The sequence below is a fragment of the Aptenodytes patagonicus genome, chromosome 3 (assembly GCF_965638725.1).
Source record: "Aptenodytes patagonicus chromosome 3, bAptPat1.pri.cur, whole genome shotgun sequence".
Taxonomy (NCBI): Eukaryota; Metazoa; Chordata; class Aves; order Sphenisciformes; family Spheniscidae; genus Aptenodytes; species Aptenodytes patagonicus.
This window is the reverse complement of record NC_134951.1, coordinates 1,041,068-1,056,823: the sequence shown is the minus strand read 5'-3', so window position 1 is coordinate 1,056,823 and position 15,756 is coordinate 1,041,068. Positions and strand designations below refer to the sequence as shown.

The 15,756-nt window shown below is 44.0% G+C and overlaps 1 protein-coding gene across 1 annotated transcript in view; it reads right to left on the bottom strand.

Moving 5' to 3' along the window:
- Positions 1-15,756, bottom strand: part of RAB10 (RAB10, member RAS oncogene family) — a 51,866-nt gene that overhangs the window by 23,445 nt on the left and 12,665 nt on the right. The window contains exon 2 of the mRNA XM_076332473.1: positions 698-758. Coding sequence (XP_076188588.1) covers positions 698-758 — 61 coding nt within the window. The remainder of the gene's footprint in view (positions 1-697; positions 759-15,756) is intronic.

Below are 15,756 nucleotides of genomic sequence, written 5' to 3'. Positions count from 1 at the left end.
GGTTCTAAACTCTCAGTAAAGCTGGAGAATGCACCAGCAATACATGTATGTGGCTGAGGGGGGAGTCTAAACGAACATACAGGCTAGGAGAAGCCATTAGCTTTCCTGACCTGACTTGTCACAAGACTATTAAAACAGCAGAAAAAAAAAATCTCTAGACAGACATGCATAAAGGGAAACAGTTTATATTTTGCCTTGTGTTAGACTTTCCAACAGAAAAGCAGCCGTGTTTTCAGCCCGCTGAGAAGCTCCACAGTTTACCGTGGAAAAATATAAAGTAAGTGCAGACGTGGATTACACTTGCTTGCTGACACAAAGCAAGGCTACTAGTCAATTTATAGTCATAGATTCGAGGCAACTCCTAATTTAAAAATTCCAGTTTTAAAACACTTCCCACTAAATCACAGCCTGCGAGGATCCTGTCCTCCCAAACAGGAGATTTGCCAACAGCCTGTCCAAGGGAGCAGTCAGTAACAGCGGTTATAAATGCAACACACAGATCTCTTCCCCATTTCTTAAAAACAGTTTGGGGGAATACACATGGCGCTTTACCACTACTGAAAATACAAAACACAGTTACAAAATTAGATACCTGAACGTAATCTCAGACAAAGTAAACTCTCCTCACAAAAACCTGCTTCTGAACAAAGCCATCCGGAAGGATGACACCACGTAGCTTCTTGGGTATATTACTCACCATATCTGTAGCTTGATCTTCTTTCCTTGTAATTCAACGGTTTTAATCTTGAAGTCTATCCCTAAAATAAACAAACACATAAATAAGTAATTAGTATTTATTTACAAAAAAAAGCAATTCCACATCAACTCAGAATTGCTGCAGACAGAACAGCAGCTTTCCTTCTTCTTTTACTGAATCGTCAGGTAAACCAAGGATGTCCAAGTAACCTGGAATGCAAAGAGGAGCATGGCTACCAACGCAAACAGGGCCCTCAAAGGGTCTGCAATTGGTCAACGGACACCTTCAGCTAACACTGTTAAGATGATATGGTTTGTAAAGGCTTTTAAGTTTCTTGCTTATTTTTAAGAACGAAAAATAGCATGTTTTTGCCATTTTTCTGGAGAACTTCCAAAAAGAAGAGATTTGGGACTATAGGTATAAATTTAAACATCCTAAACAAAATAGCAAGCTTTCTTCTTGTTTTTTTTTAGTCTTTCCCCAAAAATGATTAAACCACAATATTTTGCATATGCTGAAAAATTATGTGAAATATTGTGGTGAATTTTTTTTTTTACGCTTATACCTAATCCTTGTGACACCACCATTTCAGAAACCTCTCAAAAAACCTGCCTCGCCCCCCAGGATTCTCCTTTCCATTAATCTTGTTCAAGTAATCTACCTGTAAGAATAACATCAACTACAGAAATCTGAATGCGTGTTACCTGTTTAACATCACTCAAAGCGGCCAGTGCGAGAGCCTACACCAGAGCGTGTGACAAGACTCCAGACTATTAAAAAACAGTCATCTCGCTTTTTCCACTGCTGAAACAAGCAGCAGAAGCCCTAAATAGTCTCTTGAGCCAAACAGGCACACGCACGGTTTACAGACAGTCAACCTCAAGCTTCAATAATGTAAACAGAAGGGTTTAAGCAACACGAAGCTTTCAACCAGCAATAAAAGGCAAGTTGTCAGCATAAGTTGGCACCCAACCACCACGTCTCTTCGCCCGGGTCCATCCCTGCTCCAGCCTCTGACGTGGTACAAGCAAAGTCACGACTTGACAGAAGCGTGTAACCACGACTCTCAAAACTCAGAGTAAGCAGAGACCATCTTGACAGAGCATGAGTAAGGTTTTTACTTTTAATACCAACTAATACAAAATAATTCACGTGTTAATTTGTGGCAAAGCTGAAATGGTATCGCAAGGAAGTTAGTTAATACGGGATTCACAAGGACTGACTGAAGAAGAGATGAAGGAGAGCTGGGCTGAGAAGACTTAGGAAAGAAGAAACTATCAAACTGAAGACAGATCCTTAGCCGAGACCAATACTGAAACCAGTATTTAATATTTTCATTGTTAATTCTGGTGTAATAAATTGTCCTATCTGAAGTCTATCGCTTACAAAAGTGAGAGGCACTGTACAAAGGATGATTAAAATAAGAAACTGATAATCTCGAAGACAGAATAAAAACAAGGGATGGGTGTCAGCAGTACAAGATGCAACATTACATGCCTGCTACCTAAGAATTTCTTCTGTGAACCAGCAGCTGTTTTCACACGACAGAGGCGACAGACCAAAGGCTGAGAGATTACCATTTTACCTTCACGGAGTAACTATAATCCAATGGAGAGGCAAATCCAACCCTAGAATCGGCAAATACAGTCTTGCAAGCACCCGGTGAGAGATCTCCGTCCAAGGCAGGGAAATATGAACATCATTGTGCAAGACCTTGGTGAAACCTCATTTGTGCAACATGTACAAACTTATCACTCTTCCCCAGAAGAGATGGGCTCAGACGGAGGCAGATGCCATGCAAGACAAGCCAGGATGAGGAATCCCCCACCAGATCCTCCATAGCAAAAAAGGCTTGAAGACCACGTCTTGTTTCAACCTTCTCTTCCCCGAATTGCCTACAAGAATTATTAGCACAGACTACATCCAGTGGAGCAGGAACACTACAAGCCATCTTCTTCAAATGCTCTGACACTGATTAGAAGCCAGAGTTCTGACTTTCAATTCAAATCAGAGAAACACCGCCAACAAATCTTCTTGCTTTCCAAAAATCTGTTTGTATTTAGACTTTTTAAAAGGCAGCAGCTGCAATCACAAACTTCCCTCTTAAATCTACAAGGTCATTTTATACCAAGTAAGATTAAATAGAATTTATGAAACACACTATTATGTAAGAAGTCTACATGGGAAGTCTGCTTTAAACTCCACCAAGTCCAACTCCTTTTAGCTCTATATACAGCACACTTACTGATTTAGTATTTCAATGTTAAAATGAAGTAAATCTTTTTACATAAAAATTCAGATATCAGAGCCTCTCTGGGAAAGGCTACACAATTTTAGATGGGGGGGGGAGAATCCCCCTCCCCACAGGCCTGTGTCATGCAGGGGGAGGAACGGGGATGGCACTTGCTAGATGGACACCTACCATATATGCAGCCAAAAAGGAAAATGGAGAGTAACCCCTAAATGAGTATCAAATCATAGAATCATAGAATCATTGAGGTTGGAAAAGACCTCTAAGATCATCGAGTCCAACCGTTGACCCAACACCACCATGCCCACTAAACCATGTCCCTCAGCGCCGCATCTACACGTCTTTTAAATACCTCCAGGGATGGGGACTCCACCACTTCCCTGGGCAGCCTGGTCCAATGTTTCACCACTCTTTCAGTAAAGACATTTTTCCTTACATCCAATCTAAACCTCCCCTGGCACAACTTGAGGCCATTTCCTCTCGTCCTATCGCTTGTTCCTTGGGAGAAGAGACCGACCCCCACCTCGCTACAACCTCCTTTCAGGTGGTTGTAGAGAGCGATGAGGTCTCCCCTCAGCCTCCTTTTCTCCAGGCTAAACAGTCCCAGTTCCCTCAGCCGCTCCTCATAAGACTTGTTCTCCAGACCCCTCACCAGCCTCGTTGCCCTTCTCTGGACACGCTCCAGCACCTCGACGTCCTTCTTGTAGTGAGGGGCCCAAAACTGAACACAGTATTCGAGGTGCGGCCTCACCAGTGCCGAGTACAGGGGCACGATCACTTCCCTACTCCTGCTGGCCACACTATTTCTGATACAGGCCAGGATGCCATTGGCCTTCTTGGCCGCCTGGGCACACTGCCGGCTCATGTTCAGCCGGCTGTCGACCAGCACCCCCAGGTCCTTTTCCGACAGGCAGCTTTCCAGCCACTCTTCCCCAAGCCTGTAGCGCTGCATGGGGTTGTTGTGGCCGAAGTGCAGGACCCGGCACTTGGCCTTGTTGAACCTCATACACTTGGCCTGGGCCCATCGATCCAGCCTGTCCAGGTCCCTCTGCAGAGCCTTCCTACCCTCCAGCAGATCAACACTCCCGCCCAACTTGGTGTTGTCTGCAAACTGACTGAGGGTGCACTCGATCCCCTCATCCAGATCATCGATAAAGATATTGAACAAGACCGGCCCCAAAACTGAGTCTTGGGGAACACCGCTTGTGACCGGCCACCAACTGGATGTAACTCCATTCACCACAACTCTCTGGGCCCGGCCGTCCAGCCAGTTTTTGACCCAGCGCAGAGTCCACCTGTCTAAGCCGTGAGCCGCCAGCTTCTCTAGGAGAATGCTGTGGGAGACGGTGTCAAAGGCCTTACTGAAGTCCAGGTAGACCACACCACAAATGCAGCTCCTCACAGAGCCTCTTATGGTTACAAAGTATTTCATAGACATGAACCAGAGTGTAAAGGGGCAAAATTCCCCATTTCTAAGGATTTAAAGCAGTACAGTGCCTAAAGGTCGAGGTTGTCCACTAATTCTAGGACGTCAGCTGGGGACCTTCAGACCTCCGTTTCAGGTCAGTGCTCCATTTTTTTTCCAGTTAGCCAAAGCAGTACTTCATCATTCACGTTAAGTTAAATTTGTGAATCAATATAGCTAGTATCATATGTATGTGGTTTGAAAAATAAACCCGCTGAACGACTAATAGCCAACATACAAAATTGCTCCAAATACACTTAACTATCCCCACATTTTGCAGCATTTAACTGTTTGCTACAACGTAGTGCTCCACAGCAACGCTATCGAACAAATGAACACAGCATTTGCCAAAAGATATAAATAAAAGTATTTTATACAGCGACACTTACTTTTAGGTTCTCCCCAGATAAAGCAGGATGTTTGACAGCCACTTTTTATGCGTTAAGATAAAGTAAGCTATTAACCCAGCCAAGGAAATTAACTCTTCTCTGCACCGAGAGGGACTTAGCTAACTCTAGTATTTGGGGAAAAAATAAATCTCTAATCCCATGTTATACTCAGCTTGCACTCCAATTACAATATAATACTAGTTCAGCCTTCGTAACAGAAAGATTGTTATAAATAGCAACGCCTATTTGCCTCTAAATACTTTCAAAGTAGTTTTAACAGACTGGAAAAACTAGACTTCTGCGTCGCTACAATGCCCGTTCAGTTCTAGGTCTTTCCAAAGAAGTCACCAGCGACACTGTGCCGGCAGAAACACAAAGGCTTCAGAGAGAACAGATCACAGGTATGGGGAGTTTCCAGTAACATTAAGTTCAGGAAAGAGTTTAAGAGGGTAACGGGTATAAAAATTGAACGGCATGCAGAACGGACATATTACTATCACAGGAGGATAATGACAGAACTAATGAATTAAAGATGAACATGAAATTACTCCCTTATTAAGTGTCGATAAGATATTCATCAACTTCAACAGGACAAACTGGAATTCACAGAAAAACCTGGAAGTATACTGCCAGCCTGTTAAACACTTGATTCCATGCTTTCAAATGAAAATTTGGAAAGGTTTGTTACGCTTCAGTATAGCTCGCACAGTTTAACAACGAAGTCTCCTTAAAGGCAGATCATCCCAGGTTTCTGGCTCACTTCTGGGTTTCCTTCCAATTTCAAGTCTTGTACCAGTTGCTAACAGCAACATATGGGCCCAGGCCTGACCAAAAACTGAACTCACGGCTTTAAAAAAAGACAGAAGCTATTTATGGATTCTTTAGGTTACTGGTCTTCGAGTATCAAGGCTTAAGAAGTACCATTAGTTGATCTCACGGTATGTGCAAACAAGATCTGCCCTTACACAAATATTGAAAGTCACTTCTGCCTAGTCACTGTACACACTCAGACCTCAGAAGCTGGAAGGTCAGACTTGTGCATCAGGCCACTGAAGTCAAGCTCTTCCATCCCTACATCAGCAGAGGTTATTGTCAATGACTCCCCACAAAGCATTCCAGTTTTATTTGTCTAAGTTTAAATATCTGAATGTCTTGGTGAACACAGAACTATTTGCTCAACGGTTTTGAGTTTCCATTGCTCTCAGGCGAAAGACATTAACGAAGACCCAGGACTTGTGTCAGCACAACAGTGAGTTTTAAATCCGTAATCACTGCATCCAAACAGTTCTATATCACTTTACACCTTTCTCAAGCCCCTGCCAAGGTTCTGTAAAGATCACTCTTCCATTGCTAAATCACAAACCAACTCTAGAAAAGTGAAAGACAGAATGCCATCAGTACAAGAGGGAGGGAGAAAAAGTTATTTTCCAGTCCATTTCAGAGCTACAAATGATGAGCTAGCCCTTTTCAGACAGCACAAATTTTGTTTGCATTCTTTCCAAACAAAGACACCATTCAGCTCTGTGAGGACGCTGGGCGGAATGTAGGGCAAGAGAGGGGCAACGCTGCAGCGCTAGGAGCCTGACCGTCAACCTGCACGTCAAATCACCATCAAATGCAGACCATAAGCAGCATATAAATAAGCGCATTTTGTATTTCATTTGTTAGTAATTGCTTTGCAAGTATACTTGAACAGCACTATGTATTTTCAATTCGGGAACGAAAAGCAAATGTGCACAAATTCATACTCAAGTCTTGTGTCTTCAAGCTGCCCACCTTTGTGCTACAGGCTCTGGCAACAGCAAGTATTTTTCTTAACAGAAAACTACAGCTATCGACACCCAAATTATCACAGCAGAATTCAGGCCACATTCCAATTTTCTGATGAGCACAGGGAGCCATCTGGGTGGCCCCTTTCGCCTGCATCCCTCCCAGGCAGTAATCCTGAAGAAGGCAGAGGTTCGCAGCTCGAGCTGCAGCACTTTCTCCGAGGGTTCGGAGGTGCACCTGAACATCCCCCACACAATCCACTTCAAACAACTAAAGCAAGGTGGAGCTCTTGCAAGTGCCTTAATAGCCACAAAAGGATAGAAATCTTATCTTTACTGCCTATCTTTTTAGAAATTCCAGCGTAAGTAAAGAAAGAGCCTGACCAGGCAGAAAGAAATCTATCTGCTGTCTTTCTTTACATTAACAACTTTCAAATTCACAAAGTCAGAAGGAACACAGAGTAAAAACTGTAACATACCTAGTTAGCACAAGAACACCATCACAGAAGCACAGAGAAAATCTGTATCCTTCAGGTATGTTCACAGCTTACAGTAGGGCCCAAAAAACAGCCCTAAAATGTTTTTATTTAAAAAGCAAAAATGCAATAAAAGAAAACTTATCAACAGCAGGAAGATACAGCAATAACTAAGCCTGGAAGCTTTTAAAACTACAAAATTAACTTTGGGGCAGAGACCTTTGTAGAGCTTTGTCTAGTCTTTTTATACAACTACCTGATTATGAGATCCCTCAATTCTCGAGACAGATTTATAGTATTGTAAGACTTTCTTAAGCTTAACACCTTAATGCAGAAAATTACTTCTGAAACAAACTCCTAATCCAGATACTGCTTTATCAAGTTTATTAATGTCTAGAGCATAACACTAATAAAAAGGTGATTCCTCTAACCCCTCCCAGTAACAACCTTTCCAAACATACCAAGCCCAGAATGATAAACTCTCTGAAGTCAACATAAGTCCCGCATACAAGCTTTAATACTTCCAAATGTTATTTTACTAAGAATACGCCAACGTTAACGCTTGTTATCAATGAAGTAGTTAGGATCAAATATTTTGTAAGAAAGCTTCGGATGTAAATAGACTTTCTCCTTCCAAAGTAAGCCCAACACAAGTGTATCAGGTAAGAGATGAGAGTTCTGGTTTTAATTAAGCTCTTAGTGATCTCAATTACTACTTAGGTCTTTCAAAATATTTATTCTGCAAGGTATTCATACCTACACAGTATGAATAGACAACATTTCCAACCACACTCAACATTTTAAGTACAAATACTGTTTTTCAGAGGCTTTACATGAATTAGATTTCTAAAAGTTTCTCTGCCTTCTTCACACCTTCAGCACAGAACAAAGCCTCCACCCTGGGTTTTCCAGGTGTCGCACCCAATACTGGGATCTAGGGCTTTGCTGAGACAATGCTTTGCACTTGGTGTGAAAGGTGTTCGAACCACAAGATTCAGACAGAAGAGTTAATTTCAGAGGAACAATAGCAAACCCCAGGCCAGGTGATCATTTTGTGCCTAGGCACACTGGCGCGACTTGATTCCCGCTCTACAGACCTGTGCAGGTAGGATCTCTGTGGCATCTTCTTTCTCCAGATAAAATTGTAATACAACAATAAAGGGAGTCACTAGACAAAGTCTCAAACTCTTGCTCACTAAAGCAAGTCTGAATGAGATTATTAGAGAGACTGGGACAACGAGGAAACCTGAAAACCTGGACTACTTGGCTTCTTTTAAGCAGTATTAAGAAATTGTAGATCCAAGTAAGGCACTGATACTTTAGGTCATAACTACTTTCTCTAACAAGACATTTATTCATCAGGAGTGAGGGATTACATTGCACTTGAACTCTTCCTTGTCTTTAGCCCTGATCACGTGTAGCACGGCCAGCTACTTGGGAAGGAGTGGGAAGAGGGAAAGGCAGTGTGACCAGCAACAAAAAACGAGCGATCGAATCAAAACGAGAAGCCTATCGATGCTTTAGAGTCTGACAAGATGCAAGCACACAGTGCCCTTTGTCTAAACTCAGCGGGCAATACTAATTTTGCTCATACTTTTGGAGGAGGATGTACAAACAGTTATCATGGCAGCTCCACACCTCTTGGTTTTACAGTACAGAAGCTACCCTCCTCTCCAGCTTTCAAATACATTTAATCTCATGACTAAACAAGATAGTAACTAAGCAAATAAGACAGCTAGTCTTCCTCTTTCAGGAGAAAGCTCACTTCACATGCATGCTTATCTGCTGATTGTCTTTTGTTGATGTGTACACATACATACAACACAGACACAGCTCCAGCCTCCCATATATACACACTTGTACGTGTATCAGTTCTTGTATGTATCTTTTCTACACTTATGTGTGGCAATGAATTCTTTGAAGAAATAGAAGAAAATAGTATTGTTTAACACAAACTTCCACGTAAAACAAACAGCTCCCGTCTTGCTTTGGAAAGGTGAAAACCAAGACCACGGAATACAAGTTCTGCAAAGGTCTTGTGAGGTCTTGTTTTTCTTGATCTCACACTAAAACCTGCAAGTACACCAACTACTGCAGGCGACTCCAAAAGCTGAAGGGACATTATCCACTACAAGCAAACACTGCTGTAAGACAAAGCAAAAACCAGGCACCTATATAAAAGAAAATGAATAATAAATTTAATAATTAATAGGTTAATAGAACTTTTTTCAAAAACTAACAAGATGTTTCTGAACCTGCCTGTTCTGGTTAGCAAAGGGGAACAGGTGGGAGAAGAAAGACAAAAGGAGAAGAAAACTGTACCAGGCAGCAACCATCAGTCAGTGACTGAGTTATTGTTCTGCCTTCAAGGTAATTTTAGTTCCCCTGCAAAAACACAATTGTATATCCTAACACAGCAAGAAGCTTGCAAGCTGCTTTCCAAAAATTTAAGTTCAGCAGTGCTCATCAGAACACCACAGCCAGATGCGGATGGAGAACAGAGGAGGCAAACAGGTATCTCTCACCAGCTGAATACATGGAGCCAGGCAATCTGATTGCTGCTATTAGCCTAAGATAACTCCATACAAACTGCTGCAAAACAAAGTAAATTATAAATAACGTAGGGTACCCATTGCAACACAGATGACAGACAACACTTCGCGGTTATGTTAGACCATGTTGCAGATTCCCATTCATTTTAACTAAAGGCTACTACCACACTGGTCAGACCTAAAATCAATGCTTATAAAAAAAAAAAAAGAAAAAAAAGACTTTCCTTACAGTCTCCAAAGTTACGATGACTCAGGACTCCTATTCAACTGCAGGCTAGGGAGCACCTACATAACTTGTTCAGACAGAGCAGCCCAGTGCCAGGACCGGTGAGCAGAGCCTCAGCAGTCGGAGCAAAGGGGCCCCAGAAAATGAATCGGGGCAGTGCAGGACTCCCAGAGCCACCACCTAGAGAAGGCTACGGGGAGAACCAGCAGCAGCCCCCCAGGACCAACACGGAGGGTATCAGGAATCACAGAGCAGGTGACACTGAAATGGCCTCTTGGCTGTCTTTGCTGTCCTCTTCTAAACCTTTAATTCCATCATTTTTGACATTCAGTGACCAGGAGTGTAACGAAGTACTTGAGATATGAGCAGACTATGGATTTATGCGGTAGTAAAACAGAAATTCAATGAATTCATGTGTTTCAGTGTTTCATCTTCTCTGCACTAAGATTTTCCTAGTGCAGAGAGGGCAAACTAGAGCAGCAACACAAACTCACTCTTCCGGCTCTGCAAGGTTTCAGGTCGTGACAATTCAGCATTTGCAGAGCACCAGAAATTGCACCCAAATAAAGTAACACATACCTTACGTGAAACCTTAGGAAATGTACTCTTAGTTAATTCTAGTAGTCTAAGAAAGTTCCACAACAACTGGGTAAGAGAAAACATCCACGAAGGTACGCGTCCTGTTTGGGAGCGCGGTTTTGATAGAGCTAGGCATGGGAGGACAATGGTAACAGAAACCAGTGATTTACTTACTTTAATTCCACCAGCCACAAATGATGAGGTGATTAGTGTTACATTTTTTTTTCCGCTCCTCTTTCCCACACATCCAGTCACTGGTGTCAATCCTCCCACCCTCAGACTGAGTCTATCACCTAGAGGCCTCTCCTTTCCCGAAGGACCTTCCCCAAGTGCTCTACTAGTCACCCATTCACTAAACAACCCATTGCATACTTTGTTCTAGTACCCTCATGACCTATCACTTTGGGTAAGCACTCACTCCTTTATGTCGAGGTCACCAGCCTCAATCCATACCACCTTGAGAGCAACGGCTACACAGAACAGTGTTTTCTTGGTAACATTCACAGTAACAAGCAGAGAAACTACCGGGGGAATAGCTGTATCTTTGACTGCTAGGGATCCACAGTAACTGAAGTATCCTGAAAACTGGTATTTTTGTAGAGCAGGTTATCAAGAAAAGTAATTATGACCACATCTCTCCCTCCGTAAAGATAAGCTAAAGATTCTTAACCAGTGATATCTGCTAGTGCGATGGCATGTACCTTAATAAACCACTCATTTAATTCTAGCATCTATTTTTAGGAATGCAGTAGATTCTCAAAATCCAAACAATCCACTTACCTTTAGCTTTTAACACAAAATTTGCTAAACTAGAGATTCTTTAAAAAAAAAAGTGTATTTCCTTATCAATAGACTGATCAAGTCCTATCAGCCCCTCCTAGTGACCCCCATGGCTCTTTCCTGCATCTTCAGCTTTTCAGTATAATTTTGTTGTATCTTTATAACACCGCCTTCGCAGGCTAAGTTTCACTAATACCGTATCAATACAGCTAAATTCCAGAGTTGGTAATGTAAGGGAGAACACGGGACATGAGCAGTGGCACTGTTGCCAGATTGTCTCCTACCAATTAATCTATTCTTAACGAAGCAGATGACAATCCTGCGAGACGGCAGCTTCTTAGTGTGACCTACATTCTTCCATTCTAGATGCCTGCATTTGTTGTGCCTTCAAATGCTGCCACACATCACGAACAAACAAGCAACTGCAGTAAGACTCAGCGTTGCAGGGACATCTGATTCATGCAAATCAACGCTGACTAACTGATATGGGGGACTCAGCTGAATATTCATTTTGGTGACAAATCCAGTCCTGTGGCTTATATCCCCCCAAATATCTGGCTTAATCCCCCCCAGACAATAGAAGGCCATTGTTACCAGCCTGACCTCTTATCTGGGAAAGGCCGCATACTGTGAATTCATTCACATCTTCACTGTTTGCAGAAACGGGGGATCCTCACGCTGCACTGCTGCTTCCCCATCTGCAATTGCCTCGCCGGAGTTTTCCAAGCAGTCTGCCTCATATTCCACCCGCAGCCACCAGCCAGTTCAGAGATGAACAGCAAATGTTCAGAATTACCGGATTCAGAACTGCAAGAGTGAAGGGCACTTTCCCAACTTGAAATTCTTTTTGAAGTGCTCCTGTTTCCCTTCAAAGCAGCAGTCAAGTTGTGAGCTTGCAAGCTTCCTTTGTGCATCAATTCGTTTCAAGGATGTATATTAAATCTAGGTCAAGACTACAGCCCTCTAGTGCACCAAAAATTTTCTCTCATTACTAGCTTCACTTGAAACCTCCTCAACAGATCATTCTTCAGAGATTTATATTAAAATCACTAGCTAACACCTACATGTTAATTCTGGAGTAAATCATCACAGAAGTCAATACTGCTACCAGAAATTCTTTAAGAGCACTTGGGGCCAGTATTAAAAATAAAAAATAAAAAATCAAATATTCAAGGAGACCGAGGTGTTGTGAATTGTCTGCTCTCCATACACCAGGTTGCTGCACCTACAGAGCAACTGTGACCTTCCACCCCTCCACTATTCTTGTCACCTATATTTTAAAAAAATCAATCATCTTCAGAAACAACTCTTGAGATCTCTTTTGTTCCACTTTACTCCCCTCCAAGAGAGAGAAGACCGTTACCTTGCCACTATGCACTGGATATTTGCAGACGTAACTCTTTATATTAGCTGGAACACAAGCAGTAAGACTTTTCTTTTTTTTTAAATACAAATTATGTCCACGCATTTAGGTCCCAGAAGCCACAAGGCTGTAAGGAAGCGAACAGTATCAACATGTCAAGAATTCCATGAAGCTGCTCCTCCTCAAGTGGCATTGTTCAGATGTTTAATAGATCGATTACAACATGAAGTGCTGTTCATCCCTATACCTGGAATTAAAACAGCAAATCCAAATAATCAGAAGGTCAGAAAGGCACCAGTACCATTCAGCACACAGTCAGAGTTGAGGTCCCATCACATGTACCCGCTTGGAAGGCATTTTAAAATGGCACTGCCTCATTCAACTATGACATGGACAGCGATTAACTAAGAATTTTACATCTCTCTCAAGTTCCCGCTCCCTTACTCCATCTACTGCATACATTTAGATATTGGTCTGTAAACTAAAAAGCTAGTGATGACGTTTATTTGCAAAGATGAGTAGAAAATGCAACTTTCCTGTAAAGTGAAGATGACGACTCCTCCAAGGGAGAAACTAAGATACATGAGTATCTTGTATATACAAGGAAAAGGCTGAGGTACTCAATGCCTTCTTTGCCTCAGTCTTTAACAGGCAAACCAGTTATCCTCAGGGTACTCGGCCCCCCAAGCTGGAAGACGGGGACGGCGAGCAGGATGAACCCCCCGTAATCCAAGAGGAAGCAGTCAATGACCTGCTACGCCACCTGGACGCTCACAAGTCTATGGGGCCGGATGGGATCCACCCGAGAGTGCTGAGGGAGCTGGCGGAGGTGCTCGCCAAGCCGCTCTCCATCATTTATCAGCAGTCCTGGTTAACGGGGGAGGTCCCGGACGACTGGAGGCTTGCCAATGTGACGCCCATCTACAAGAAGGGCCGGAAGGAGGATCCGGGGAACTACAGGCCTGTCAGCCTGACCTCGGTGCCGGGGAAGATTATGGAGCGGTTCATCTTGAGGGCGCACACAAGGCATGAGCGGGACAACCAGGGGATCAGGCCTAGCCAGCATGGGTTGATGAAAGGCAGGTCCTGCTTGACCAACCTGATCTCCTTCTATGACCAGGTGACCCGCCTAGTGGATGAGGGAAAGGCTGTGGATGTGGTCTACCTGGACTTCAGCAAGGCCTTTGACACCGTCTCCCACAGCATTCTCCTAGAGAAGCTGGCGGCTCACGGCTTAGACAGGTGGACTCTGCGCTGGGTCAAAAACTGGCTGGACGGCCAGGCCCAGAGAGTTGTGGTGAATGGAGTTACATCCAGTTGGCAGCCGGTCACGAGCGGTGTTCCCCAGGGCTCAGTTTTGGGGCTGGTCTTGTTCAATATCTTTATCAATGATCTGGATGAGGGGATCGAGTGCACCCTCAGTCAGTTTGCAGACGACACCAAGTTGGGCAGGAGTGTTGATCTGCTCGAGGGTAGGAAGGCTCTGCAGAGGGACCTGGACAGGCTTGATCGATGGGCCAAGGCCAACTGGATGAGGTTCAACAAGGCCAAGTGCCGGGTCCTGCACTTCGGCCACAACAACCCCATGCAGCGCTACAGGCTTGGGGAAGAGTGGCTGGAAAGCTGCCTGTCGGAAAAGGACCTGGGGGTGCTGGTCGACAGCCGGCTGAACATGAGCCGGCAGTGTGCCCAGGCGGCCAAGAAGGCCAATGGCATCCTGGCCTGGATCAGCAATAGTGTGGCCAGCAGGAGGAGGGAAGGGATCATGCCCCTGTACTCGGCCCTGGTGAGGCCGCACCTCAAACACTGTGTTCAGTTTTGGGCCCCTCACTACAAGAAGGACGTCGAGGTGCTGGAGTGTGTCCAGAGAAGGGCAACGAGGCTGGTGAGGGGTCTGGAGAACAAGTCTGATGAGGAGCGGCTGAGGGAACTGGGGTTGTTCAGCCTGGAGAAAAGGAGGCTGAGGGGAGACCTCATCGCTCTCTACAACCACCTGAAAGGAGGTTGTAGCAAGGTGGGGTCGGTCTCTTCTCCCAAGTAACAAGTGATAGGACGAGAGGAAATGGCCTCAAGTTGTGCCAGGGGATGTTTAGATCGGACATGAGGAAAAATTTCTTTACTGAAAGAGTGGTGAAACATTGGAACAGGCTGCCCAGGGAAGTGGTGGAGTCCCCATCCCTGGAGGTATTTAAAAGACGTGTAGATGAGGCACTTAGGGACATGGTTTAGTGGACATGGTGGTGTTGGGTTGATGGTTGGACTCGATGATCTTAGAGGTCTTTTCCAACCTCAATGATTCTATGATTCTATGAGCTTAAAAACGTTAATTAGAGGTGCCTGACTGGAGGTCTGTAGGGAAAGGTGTCTTAACAAACTAAAGCTAAATCTGCAAGAGCTCAAAACAACCTGGTTTCTAGTAACCTTTCCTTGAGAGGCATCATGTCCTCCTCCACATTCAGAGGGAGTGACAATGGCACAGGCATTCATGCCTCAGCAATTCAAGCCACACTTTTGGGTGATTAACAAATGCACCACTGGTGATTTAAATCGACGGAGACGGCTGAGGCAGTACAAGAGAACAACATGGTTTTCTACCTCTGGCAAAGCAGCAGGGTAGGGGACTTTGGCCGAGCTCTTTAACTGCCGCAGCTATGCCCGTGAACCCTCCAGGGTATTAAATGCTGAACAGCATGCTATGGCCACATCCAGCAGCGAGTCAGCTGATGGCAAGGGAAGTTCCCAGGACCAGAACTTCAGCCAGTGGGCTACATGTTTGTGGCATGGTTTTGATCTCATGGTTTTGATTTGGGAGCTAGCACTCTCCATATCAGGGCCTGGGCAAAGTTCAGGAGATAACTAGGGCAAGGACCATTTCCCAATAAAATGGATGCAGGCACTAGGTTCTGGACATCAAGTGACAGCCATTTCCAATGGTTAAGAATCTGGCACATTTAACTTAAGCATCAATTCAGTAGACATGTTCAAAGCACAGCTGCCATGAATTTTGAGTGCAGTGAGTCTACCTGCCATTCATGCCAAGCAGACTAAAATTGAGATCCCAGACAATGACGAAGGTTCAGAGAGTCTCACTTTGGTGCAAGTAACGTACAACAGGGCCAGAACCAGTTATGAAGCCTTCTCATCCTCTCCTCCCCCAGCTGCCTTCATCTCATTTATAAGCATTAATGCGACTTTTGCCTAGTGGAGTC